The following is a 13,690-nucleotide window of genomic DNA, read 5'->3' on the forward strand; positions in this document are numbered from 1 at the left end:
ATGAACATACATAAATCCTGCAGCAGTACAAACAGTAATATATTTGTTACGCAAGTATGAATGGAAGAAATTCCACATAAAAATCCTGTATAACCAAGGTAGTACTTTCAGAGCACATGAAAGCTTCCAATTTTACTCAAACTCAAGATTTTTTTATCCTTTGAAGAATCAACCATATCCTTGTAATTTCTTTATTCTTTTATTAAGATGTCTTTTTTCTCTGTTTCCAGTAAAGCTTACACTACAGAGCTGAGCGCAAAATATGAGCATTTGCAACAGCATCCAATACAGGGAGAGTGAAGCAGACTATGGTGGGCATGAGGAAGCAAGAATGACCACAGGCACAGTAATAAGGGGTGAACAAAACTATACAAGTGCTGTAGAAGAGAGAAAGAACTGAAGAAAGTATTCATATTACAAAGTGGGGGTTCAAAAAAAAAAAGGAATGGACTTGAAAAGTGAATTACAGCTCTCTTAACTTCAAGTTGGCTAGACAAGCTAAACACACTTGCATACTGGATATGTATTAATGCACTACAAATCTCTTATAACTCAGGAGACAACAGAAATCTCCTGTTTGCTTAAAAAGCGTAGAGAAGTCAAGATCAACTGTGCAGACACTGCACTTCAGAAGTGCTGTCTTTTAGAGAGAGTAATTTCTCAGCGAGATTTTTAAAATCAAGGATAACCTTTTGAAATAGAACAGCTTTAAAGGGAATATACTTTATAAAGACAATAGCAAACCTTTAAAATCAATTCCTAACCCTCTGCCTAACTAGGATTTTCTCCTAGACATTTTGAGACTATAAGGTAACATACACGGTATTCATGTAATTGTAAACATGCAGAATGTAAGCAAACATCAAGAAGGATATGGGATAAGAAGAAAATCCAACTGGCAGCCCATAAAGCAGAAATGTATCAATAGAGGCAAACATCCTTACTTTAAGTTGCACAAAATTTGCACTTTTAATCTCACTTGCTAGAAGCCCTGTAAGCATTTGTCATATAGGTCAGTTATGTCTAGGACAACTTAAAATTACAGGAAAACTGATTAGGTTTGAAATAATTTAATTAAAGTATTAAAAGAGAACAGAAGAATGAAAATTAGATGAGTCAGGATAAAAGGAAATGAGTTTGCAACCAAGGCAGAAGCACAAAAGAAATTAAGAAGGTTGCACTGTAAAGAAGCAAAGACACCCAGTGATGCTTGCCCAAGATGTTCTCAAATCTCATGCTGGTGGCTATAATATTTGGGGGGAGGAACAAATTCCTTCTGCACAACCATTTCTACATGAATGCTGTTGCTGCTTGCACTCCCTTCAATGCCCTCATAGTCTTTGGTACAATTCCACTCATCCATCTCCTACCTGTTTCAAACTCTTTCCTTTGAGAACGTTTATTCTATTAACAATCTATTTGCAATTCTATTCGTTACTCTGATATAACTGTTCAGTAGATTGCAATACTGCAATTAGGACTGAGGATCTTTCACATATTAGAGTGTAAAATAATGGTCAAAAGAGCTGTGCACATAATTCTCTGGTGTATATGGGTTTTCCTGTAGACTTCTTAAAAACAGACACAACCGTTTTTCTTATTTCCTTCTTCCTGAAATTTGTTTACCATCCTACATTACAGAACATTATCATAAACTACAGGATATTGATTGGTAAACAGAAGAGAGCCAATGTAAAGGTTACTGTACCAAATTCAACTAACAAGTTATAACAAGAAAATAATTAAGAAACCTATGCAAAAATTCTGTAGCAAGATCTGGAGAAGTAAAGTACCTGTAGTACGAGTGAACAACATGTCAAGGAAAAAAAGTCACTTCAGAAAAGCAGGGAGAGGGAGATTAGGGATTTATCTTCACAGTAATGCCAGGAGATTAGTTGAAAAGATAAAAGAATTAGCTTTCAATGTGAACCACAGGATGATAAGGTATGCATTATATTGGACATGGTAAGGACATGAATGCAGCTGGATAAATGATCTGAAGGTGTTTAAAACAGCTTAGAGTAAAAAGAGAATAATGTTGTGATAAAGTCTAAACGGTGAATAGGGAGGATAATTATTGCATTGTAACTCTCGGGAGCCACTGGAAGTCTTATTTGGAGAACTACAGGGGAAGAAGGCATAGGAATCTTTGCCTCCAGGTCAAACCAAAAGGCTTTAATTTAAAATGCCCTTTGCTCTGCAGTACAGAAACATATTCAGTAAAAAGAAACCATTTTTTAAATATATATAAAAAACAGTGCTGCAGTTCCTTAAAATGCAGAGTGAGGGGTTAGGGAGATGGGGGAGTTGGTTTTGCAATTGTGACAATTATGGCTCAACATACCTCAAAGACAGACCCGAAAATATTTCTGAACCCTTCAGATTTTAAAGGCATAAACACTTGTTCTGTAGTGATAGCTTATATGCAAAGAGACAACATTCCACTAATTGTTCTTGGTAGAAAAAGCATGTTCATATATTAGAGATGTACCTGTAACTTGGCAGATACAATATACAGCAGAAGCATAAATACCAAAGGCCACAGAGGTCTGTGCTATTAAAACATAATTTAGTAAGGTAGGTCACGTAGTCTTACAGCAGCAGCATGACAGGAAATCTACCATCAAGACAAAAATTTCATTTTAAATCCTGTCTCTGTAGCAACTGTCCAAGAAAATCGCTTGCTTGGTTTCAACACCAAGTGAAAGTTGGATTTAGAAAGATTAAAGGCCAGATGTCTTTGGTTCTATTTTACAGAAACTCTGCTTAAAATTGTTCTGCAAAATATAAACCTATCCAGGTATGCCTGATGAAACATATAACCTGCAAGTTTGAAAATATGTTTAGGAGACACAATTTATTTCAAAGGAACTACAAAAATCATCTCATTCATCCCTATCTTTTATACTTGGGCTATGCACTTAACATTTGAGATGTACATACAAAGAGCAGTAAGGAAAATACTCCTTAAAAAAAAAGGGCTACTCTATATGCTTTCTTCAGGTTGTCCTTAACAGATCACCCCTTTCCAGTTACTTCAAAATTCCCCAGTGAAGAACTTGCACTTTGTATTAAAAAAGAAACTCAAGAGTACAGTATTTATTTTCCCCATCCGGAAAGCTATTTTAAAACAAAAGAACATAGGAGATACTTATATATATATACACATATATATATTTGTTGTTGTTATTATTATTATTATTATTTATTTTTACATGGATCTTTCTTCTCAGTAGTTAAAGTTCTATCTACCAGCTGCTGTTATCTTGTGTACAAAGTACGTTGTGTTCTGCTCTTCTTGGCACTGCCTATTCAAGCATGCTGGCCAAAATACTGAAAGCAGAGTCAAAAATTCCATTCACCCCTTGCCCAGCAGATGCTTTTCTGCCTGCATTGTGACCTGTGACACAACCCTTGCAGTAAACAAAGGAGTGAGGGGTTGTTAAAACATACCCTGAAAGCTGCATAGTGAGATTTTAGGCTGACTTAGTGTCTCTCATCCATTCCAATTCCAGCAACAATTGTTCCAACAGTGGCGAGTAGCTATGTTGATATTTATTATTTACAGCGTGCCATAAATGTAGTATATATGATACTTGGTGCACCAGTACTGTTAAAAAGCAACAGCATTCTTCATGACGCAGCACAATAATGGGTAAGAAAGATCTTCTATAATTAGACTTCTAACAGTCTTTGAGTGGTGAACAATAAAAGGGATATAGAAAGCAATGGGTATAAAACTAACTATACACTGACCATAAATTTATCCAAATACTTAACCATACAAGTAGCAATGTAATGTTTAAAGCAATACTGAAGGATAACTACAGCAACATGTACAAGCTGTTCTCAGAAAGGACAAGTTTGCATTTTGACTCTTATTTTAGGAGAAGGGTGTGTGAAAATCAGTTTGAATTCCACAGATGAGTGGCAGCTTTCCTAGGGTAAGAATCAGGCTTGTATTCTGCTACCTGCTGAGGAGCCTTTATCTTCCCATTCGCACATATTCTGAGTATCTGTATGATAAACCATGCCCAGCAGCTGCTGACACTGCACAGCATCTGAAGAACAAAGTCTATACTCCAATACCTCAATGGCCACACAGTTCCACAATCACTAACACACAACAGACCCAACTGCGGCTGCTGCCCAGAGAGGCCTAAAATCGACTTATTGGAAGAGAACACAGAAACCTTTAAGCAGTATGTGTTGCTTTTATACCCCATATTCTCCCAGCATCTCATCAGTTTCTCAGTTTCATGAGTTCTACATTTTTTTTTCTTGCATTAAGGAAAGCTGTGCAGTCAAGTGTACAGTAGTTTCAGTTAAATCTAATCAGGTGAAATGCATAACTCTTGGATTTATATTATTTGATAGTGTCCAAAATTACATTTCAGTAAATTTCATTTCACAAAAACTTTACTGTGGAAAGAAAATATCAATTCAACTTAAATCAACTTTTCTCTTAGTTCAATGTTTGTATGGAAAAATAATTAAGCAGTCCACTTAGAAAGGCATAATCTGTTCATGAGCATGCAGGTATCAGTTTTATCTTATGAGAATTTTTCCATGTTCCAGTTGCTTCATTCCTTATTACATGCTGCAAAAGGCAGTAATAATTTTTATAGCCAAATATCTCTTCATAAGATACCAGGTGGCTTTCAATATTTACTATTTAAGTCATGCATGAAATTTAAACATTACAAAAAATGACTTACCCGTTGACACTCCTGAAATATGCACATTTTCAGAATGTTCTGCAAGAGCACCATTTCCTAAAATTAAACATAATGAATAAGCTAATTTCCAAGATAAAATTTGTAAAAATTCTTCAGATACCTTTTAACAGAACAGAACGAACAAACCTGAAGTTATTTTAATTAATATTAAACATGAAAGGTCCTACATAAGTTTTATCATAAATTAAAGAGAAAAACTAGAGAAAAAGTTACTATACAATAAAAAATATCCCCACACAAGCATTGTTAGTTTACTCAGAACAATTAGATATACTAGAAAGTTAAAGAACAAGCAAAGACTGATACTGGCAGTTTTGAGAAACTATGCATTTTAGATGGTCAACTTTGTATTTTGCATCAGCGCTATTTTATTTTCAAGAAAGGTTTGTTTTAATGCATCTTCCCCATCTCCTTCTGGACCAAGTTTTGTAAGCAAATGCTATGCAAATAAAGACACCCAGGGGACTATATCCATCTCTCTCACAAAAATTGCAGCCTACACCCTTTATCCAGAAAGACGGATCAGATACAGCAGGGAAACAGCTACCTTCAAGAGTAACTCCCCATCCATGTTCATTAAAATGAAGTACACTTGCAAAGATGAACAAGACCCATATGGTCATCAAGAGTAAAAGACAAAAAATTTAACCCTCCAAATCCCATACTACTTTGTACTCTCCAACGGAGAGGAAGTCTGCTAAAGCCAATATATTTGCTGGCAGGTGGCTGTACTGGTACATGGTGTGACACATCAAGTTGTATTTGTGTGCATTTCTCCTCTCCTTTATCCATCATCTTTTCTTTTAACCTTTACAACAAATTTTTAATAAAATCTTTTAGACATTTCAGGAGGAAAGAGCTACTTTGATACGTAAGCTCCTTTGAACACAGGCAGTGTATCTAAAGTGTAAAATACTTCACTAAGCAAATCTTAAAACCACAACTCTTAATCCCTCAAAAGTTTTCTAATATTGAAGCTTTGCCATGTCACACAGGTTTTCATGAATGTGCTATCAGTTGTTCGACCAGCACTGCAATGTAAGTGTAGTATGTCTGGGTAACAAGAACCTTAAATATACAAAGAAAACACAAATTCCTTTTATACCAATTTAAAGACTGTTACGAATTGACCAAGAACATAGTATATCGAAGCCAGCATCCCAGTGCTCCTCTGGTGCAGTGATTGCACAGAATATATTTCAGAAATTGCTCCCAGGGTTGACACCAAATACAGAAAGACCTAATTTTTAGCTTTTTAAAGACACAATACAGTTAGAAACCTGATGATCAGAATTTGTAGAAAAATGTCAAGTTTAATTTATTTATTTTTTAAAACTAAATTCCTTGGCTCTTTAAAGTGACATGTTTCCCACCCCATTTTCAGTGTACTAATTTCACTGCATATATTTACATACCAAGTTACTTTGTCTCAATTGTTAAAAAAAAATCCACACTGCAACAATTCTCCTCAATGTTCAAAACACTGAAGTATTTTTAAAACAAAAGCTATTTCCAATACTGTATTAGTGAGCAATTATTTTTCAATTAAACTATTTTAAAGTAAAATATACTTCTAAGTTTTAAAAACCTATTTTCCAAATAATTCTCCACTTTGCATATCACTGACATGCTGAGGAATGTTGCCACTCTGATTTTGTGTATACAGTAACACTTAGCTCTCAATTTACAAAATAAACATCTTTGCTGGAAAATTATTTTACTTGTAACTAATTCCATAGAAGCACATTTCTGATTGTTTTGTCTTCTATTATTTCCATCAGCATAAAGAAAACATTAATACATTTCAAGACTTTTTGTTTAACCTAAAAATAACTTACTGACATTTCATCTTTCAAATATTATTCACCTTTTTACTTGCAAAAAGGGGCACTAGCACATACAGCTATATCTGTTCTTGAACACTGAAAACAAACATCATGACAAAAAAGAAGGAACTCACAAACATCTAGAAATATGAAAAACCCTGAAGTAATTACATTGAAGACAGTCAGTATCTAAACACTCCATTGATGTTCCCAGAACCTGAATTCCTGACAAGCTGCCTGTACATAAAGATCAGGAAAACAAAAACCCAGAATACTAATGAAATCAGCTCTGATAAAAATACAATAAAACATGAAAAGACTGACATAACACTGAAGTGATGGAAAACAAAGCAAAGTCTATATATATCAAAGACTGACAAAAACTATAAATCAGTAATATTGAGAAGCATACTAAAATGGGAACTTGCATCCATATCCCGTACGCGTTAACTCCGAATTAATGAGTTAAGAAAACTTAAGCCAATACCTAGAGAGAACACTTGAGTATTTTCCATCTAAATATGCTTTACGATCTAACAATCTCTTGAGATGAAGTGATGTCAGATTTATTGTCAAACTAACTTCAGTGATTAGTCAGAAATGGCACTAATGCATGATGATGAAGCCTAAATTCAGATTCAAGTACTATAGTATCAAAGTAAGGTCTTTTTTTTAAAATAAACTCCCAATAAACTTTCATTATATTAAAAATGAGAAATCTCTCCGATTATTACTTCCTCTTTCATTGAAAACTGTCATTGAAATAGTGTGTTCGGATGCCATTTAAAACATTTAAGGGTTACTAACTGCCGACACCATTATGAAATTTTTAGGCAATGATCCTTATGTGATCTCAACAAATACTCACATGGTTCCATAAAGATGGCCTACTAGAAGACCAATATATCAGATCAGTAATTTCCATTAAGATATGGGAACATAATTATCTTTGAAATTCCTGCTAGTCTACTTAAAACAGCAGAATATGAAACATAAAAAAAAATTTCTTAGGTCACCAGTAAGTTTTCATATTTCTTTATGTCCTAAAGACTAATTTACTATTTATTCACATTTCAACCTGAAGTTTTAAACTGAAACAGGTGTCACCTAACAAAACTTAGCACTAAGTTTGTCCATAACAGTTACAGGAGTGTGACAGCACAGCACTGGAAGATACACACCAAGAAGCTCCTGCCTTCTGTTCTGCCTGTAAGAAACCAATATTGTTTTTTTAAAACCAATGTCTTCCATCATTTTTTTTTTCTGGTGACTTCTTAAGAGAAATCACTTCTGTAACCAGGACTATACCCATCTTCTTCACATCCTTTTATAAACACTTAGTACAAATACAAAACAGCAATGTATATCAACTTTAGCCCTGCAACTTAAGATGTGGTCAGCAACTGCAAGTATGTTAAAAAATTCAAATGGACAAGCGTCAAGATAAAATCAAGAACTTAATATGCTTTTTCTAAACAAAACAAAACAAATTGGTAAATTGATTATGATATTTTAAACTACTGGTAACCTAAAGGTTAAACAAAAGTATGAAAAGTACTTTTAATGTCTTTCTACTGCCATTAAAGTAGAAAAACTTTTGTTTACAACTGCCAGTAGTTGTAAACAAAAGTTTACAACTACTACTGGTAACCTAAAGGTTAAACAAAAGTATGAAAAGTACTTTTAATGGCTTTCTACTGAGGTGTACATGAGTTTGTTGCCACCATTCATAGTAATATCTCTAAAGATTGCTTGACTGCAATATAAAAAACTCACCCAACTGGTTACTAAATGAGTGGAACTCTTGATAGAATGTTTTACACCATGGAACAACCTCCAACTTTTGAGGTGCCTTTTTGTCTTCAACAAATTTTAAAATCTCTCAAATGTTCAAAGAAAGAATGGTTATGGTCAAAGTTGTTCACCGATTCTGACAGAGGTATCCATAAAATTTTGTTTTACTTTCACAGCACAAAGCCAGTCCTTTTGACCTCCACCACTTTTTTCTATTCCACTCAAATTCTCTGGGCTGCAGTGCCACCTCGTCTAAGGGGCAGGCAGAGACAGACAAGTAGTTCCTCAGACACTTGAATTAATTCCTTTTGATTCATGTCTCACAGTTGACCGACCACAGAAGCAAGCAAGATGACACTAGGTCTGCCTTCAGGTTTTCCAGCACTTGGTGTATTTCTCCCCTGCAAATCTATACGCAACTATGGTAAACACCCCATATCCCACCCAGAAAATCCCGACACTGTCACATCGATTCCCAATATCCTGGTCCAAGCGTCCTATACATAGTGTGGAGAAGTGAACAGAACTAGGCAAAATATAAAACCCATAGCCTTGAAAGGTATTTGACTCACTAACTACTTCTGAGTTTCATCACAGATAGGAGATTAAATACAGACCAGGGGAGTGGGGCTGGCAACAAAGAAAATGTGGCAGCAGCAAACACTTCAACTAAAGAGCAAAGGAAAAGAATGCTTACACACTTGAAAAACATGACATGTTTGGAAAAATCGGCTGCCAAGTTCCATATATTTGAAACCCAGATAGTAGCGGTGTGCTGAGCCTCACTGTGGAGGCTAATCACAATGCAGCAGCCTTCATTTTAGGATGTTACACCCCCACATCCGTCCTTCCCCACATCCGTCCTTCCCCACAGCCTAAGCAGCACAGCTCCCTCAAAATAGGATGAGTATCAGACTCACAGGATTATGTGCATATAACTTCGGAGCATAAAACTCAGCCTATGGTCCTGATATGAGCTTACTCCTTTGAGTTTTACTCACATTCATGCATTTTCAAAAGGCATAACCAAACAGACCTCCACTTACCTCCACCCTCCCAGAATTAAGTGTCCCTTAGTCAAAATATTCAGATTAAACAAGACAACCTTCTGCACTCCAGATACATATATATATGAACTTGAAGGCTTCAGACAAAAAATAAGTTTACCTAAATACGGACATATTTGAGACACCAAATAATGGCTCTTAAATGAAGCCATTTTGATTTCAAATTGACTAAAATGAGCAATACTAATCTAATACAGTGAAGTGATAAATACTGCAAAAGTACACACAAAGATCTGGTACATGCAACATTGTCCACTGTGATTGTAAAATCAAACTCTCTAACTTCAGTTTGAATTAACATCATGTATCTTGAGACTAAGTTAAATCTAGATTGTGTTTTAAAGAAAAATGAGTGCTGAAATGAAAAAATTAAAAGAAAAAAATCAAGAGTGGCAAAGGCCATTTAAGTCACCTTTTTTTCTGCTGTTACACTAAGTAGTTACTGTCCACAAAGAAAAATCATGCACAGCTATCTCCATTGAAGCTAAATTCTTCTGTATCAAGATTAAGCCTGTGCCATTATCCTTAACTGCCAAATTACAACCACCTATAAATAGAACTGTATAAATTGAAGAAGCGCTGTAACTGAACGGCTATGAAGAGAGAGATTTTTTTAAACTACTTGAGTTAAAAGGTACTATGGTGCATAATGAATGCTACATAAGCAGACTGGACAGGGTATTTTTCTTGAACTACAATTATCAGGGACAAGAGATCAACAACAGTTCCTGTACATAATGTGTTTCTAAACACCCTTTATTGTGATACATGTTAGACTTGCTTTACTTTAGACAATGCATTTCATGACCAAACTTCCTTTCTTCATCCTACTCCCAAAATTCCTTTCCACCCTGTACTTAAAAAGCTGCCTCTTTGTCACCTTGCATTATTTTTCACCAAGTTTTGCTTCTAACTGAACAAAACAAGGGTACTATATGCTTTCATGAATGAATTGGTGCTGCCTTCCATATAACCTCACTAAAAAGCCACTTAACAATGGTACTTTGACTCATGAGTTCAAAAATAAAAATAACCTTTTCATCTACAGATATGGGAGGAGCTAGAAAAATCCATGATGCCTCTGCAATATTCCATCAGGTTTCTTGGGAATTATCCTTTTTGATAGCACATTTTGTGACAGCCCCAGCCAGTGGCCTACCTCCTGCAAACACCTAAGCACAGCTGTGCAAAAACAAGCTTCCACTGGAGATGCCGTGTGTCCTGTGGAACCACAGTCAGGCAGGCTCCTCTGCCGAGTCTGTGGGAGAAAAGTGCAAAGGCCACTGCCTACCTACCACGCCTATGGTTAATCCATGGTTATGATGTTACAGCTCAGAGCAGGACATGTGGGAGACCAACAGAAAAACAAGTACTACTGCTCTTCTTCAGATAAACTAGATGAAGGTTCCTTCCAACACAAACAATTCTATGATTAAAGCATTAATTTAGCATGTAACCCAAAATACTGTATTGAATTATTTACTTGTGGGTCACCTGCAGTTAACAAGCCAAAAAAAATCAGTTAGGAGCCTCCTCAGTCTTTTGACTCATCATTCACAACCTCATCTCTTGAACACTTTCCTTATATTTGTTAAACTAATGTGCATTTAGAATAAAATGCATTAGCCACAGGAATTTAAAGCTGTAACCACCACCAAGCACTACACATGCATAGGTATATGGCCATACTGCTGCCAAGCTCTCCTGTACTGCAGAAGGATCAGCACTCAGCATAATGAGAGTACCAGCTGAAGGAAACACTTTCTGTAATCTCAGATGGACATGAGCGTACAAAAAGGACTAGACATGTTTCTCCTCATTTATAACCCAGAATCTCTGAAAGTATGGTTTCTTCTGTAGGTTCTTTTCTATCTGTGCAACATATGTTCTCCAACCACTGCTAAATTGAACTACAGAAATTCAAATTTTCCCTTCCTCAGAAGACAGGAAGAGCTGCATGTGCATTTCAAATTACAAGAGCAAAGGAACTGAAAGTGAAGCAAACAAGTGGAGCAAAAGAAAAAAAAAGTAAGAGCAATCTAATAGCTTGAAACTTACCCTCCCAGAACAGTCTATGAAATAGGGAGTTATTGCTACAGGGAATGCTTTAAATTAAGGTGCGGCAGAGCTCAGAACATACCGAAGCCAAGCAACCATTTATAATATCTCTATATCCAGTAAAAAAGCAAAGCAGCAGTATCATTCCCAAATTTCTACAAAACCAGTCCCAGCCTTTACAGGTACCACCATTTTCTGCCTTCTGACAGCTTAGTTTGCAATCACTACATCCCTTTGATTAGAGATATGCATGAAATAAAGTTAGTTTGTGCACCAATATGTATTTGGATCAACTACTCAGAACAAGATTCACATCACAGTAATCTCATATTTTTCTGTCTTTACTGCCTTTTTTTACATAATGTATTGCACTTTTGACTACAAGTTTTTGTCCTACACCCTACTGCTGCTTTCTCCCTTTACAAAGGGCAACATGCAATTCATGACAAAAGGCAATTTAAAAAGCATCATGAGAAGGGATGACACTGACTTTTAGGCATTAACTGATAAATAATCTCCAGCATAGCTGCAAAATCTCCAAAAGACATATTGACAGATTTTGTATTTATTTTAAAATCAGTAGTTTGGCATTAACTAGTTCACTTATTTTTCCTTATTTCCTTAGGGTTAAGTATTGGAGTCATCAGAATTTCAGGTGATCATTTGTAAATCAGATTTAAAATGTGCAGCAAGATGCAAAGTATCGTTTATGTGAGGGATGGATTAAACAACCATTTATTTTAATATAAAATTACACATGCAATACACAGAAACATTGAAAGCCTCAGTGCTGTGCAGACATCAGTCAGAATTCTCTACTAAAGGCAAGCAGAGCAACAGTGACAACCTTTATTTCAAATTCCAGCAACACAAGAATATCTGCTACAAAGAAGATACAGCTAATACATCTAAAATTTCAAACAGTGAAAGCCAATGTTCACAGGAAATGAGAAAGTGTTGTATACGTGAACACTACAGTGGCATAAGTACTTTAATTAAGAATGAAAATGACTAATAGATGAAATAGTCGTTTATTTAAATGTTCAATGATACAAAAGCTAGAAATAACCACATAAAATTTCACTGTAGAAGCAGATGAAGCACAGAATTTGTTTACAATACTCAGTGCTGTTATTTCATGTGGCACAATTTTTATTTTAGACCAACTGTGATGCAACTTTATTTAGTAAACTAAGACAAAAACTAAAGAATCAATTCTGCAATGGAATAATTTTACATAGGTTTTAGATTTTTTTTTTTTTACCTTTCACAACAACCAGTATCTAATCTACCACTGTGTGCTTAGACAATTACTCTTGGGTATAAAATAATGGGTATGGTGCTGCTGAAAGTCTGCACTGTATACTCGAAACTTGTCTCACATTGTTTTCTTTTAATCACTCCCTCATACTGTCCTTTCCTTCTCCCAGAGGGACTTCATGAACAACATGTACTTGCATGACACTTTTGAAAAACAGGCTTTTATTCCTTTCTTGACGAATAAAACAGTCATGAAGCTTCCAAAGCATTCACTGTACAAAGTCTAAACTCAAAAGTTAATCAGTACTTGAATGAATATCACACATACTTTTATTGCTATAGGCAGGGCCACAAAGGTGATCAGAGGGCTGAACACCTCTCCTGTGAAGAAAGCCTGAGAGCTGTAGTTATTCAGCCTGAAGAGGAGGAAGCTCTGGGGTGACCTTACTGCAGCCTTTCAGTGCCTAAAGGGGGCCTATAAGAGAGCTGGTGAGGGCCTGTAGTGACAGGACAAAGGGTAATGACGACACTGAAAGAGAGCAGGTTTAGTTTGGATACCAGGAGGAAATTCTTGTGCAGGTGGTGAGGAACAGAGGAGTTTTTTCCCCATAGAAATGTCCCATCCCTGGAGGTGTTCAGGGTCACGTTGGATGGGGCTTGAAGCAACCTGGTTTAGTGGAAGGTCCCCTACCCACAGCAGGTGAAGTAGATGGTCTTTTAATAGCATAGGCCATTCTGTGATTATATAATTTTATAATCTTGATAACACTGAATTAAAAATCTCCAAAGCTAAATATCCTACTACTTTTACGTTCCTTAGCATTGTAACACTGCCTTCATACCTAAAAAAAGTCAACATTCCTTCTTCAGAAATTGACTATTCTAACACATACACCAAAAATCTCAAGTTCACTACATCAGTGAATGCTTTGAATTTGAAGATTAT

The 13,690-nt window shown here is 35.7% G+C and overlaps 1 protein-coding gene across 1 annotated transcript in view; it reads right to left on the bottom strand.

The window, feature by feature from the left end:
• LRP12 (LDL receptor related protein 12) overlaps positions 1–13,690 on the bottom strand; it is a 51,916-nt gene that overhangs the window by 17,676 nt on the left and 20,550 nt on the right. Inside the window, exon 2 of the mRNA XM_039548903.1 lies at positions 4,719–4,775. Coding sequence (XP_039404837.1) covers positions 4,719–4,775 — 57 coding nt within the window. The remainder of the gene's footprint in view (positions 1–4,718; positions 4,776–13,690) is intronic.

Source organism: Corvus cornix, chromosome 2 (genome assembly GCF_000738735.6).
Source record: "Corvus cornix cornix isolate S_Up_H32 chromosome 2, ASM73873v5, whole genome shotgun sequence".
NCBI classification, from domain to species: Eukaryota; Metazoa; Chordata; class Aves; order Passeriformes; family Corvidae; genus Corvus; species Corvus cornix.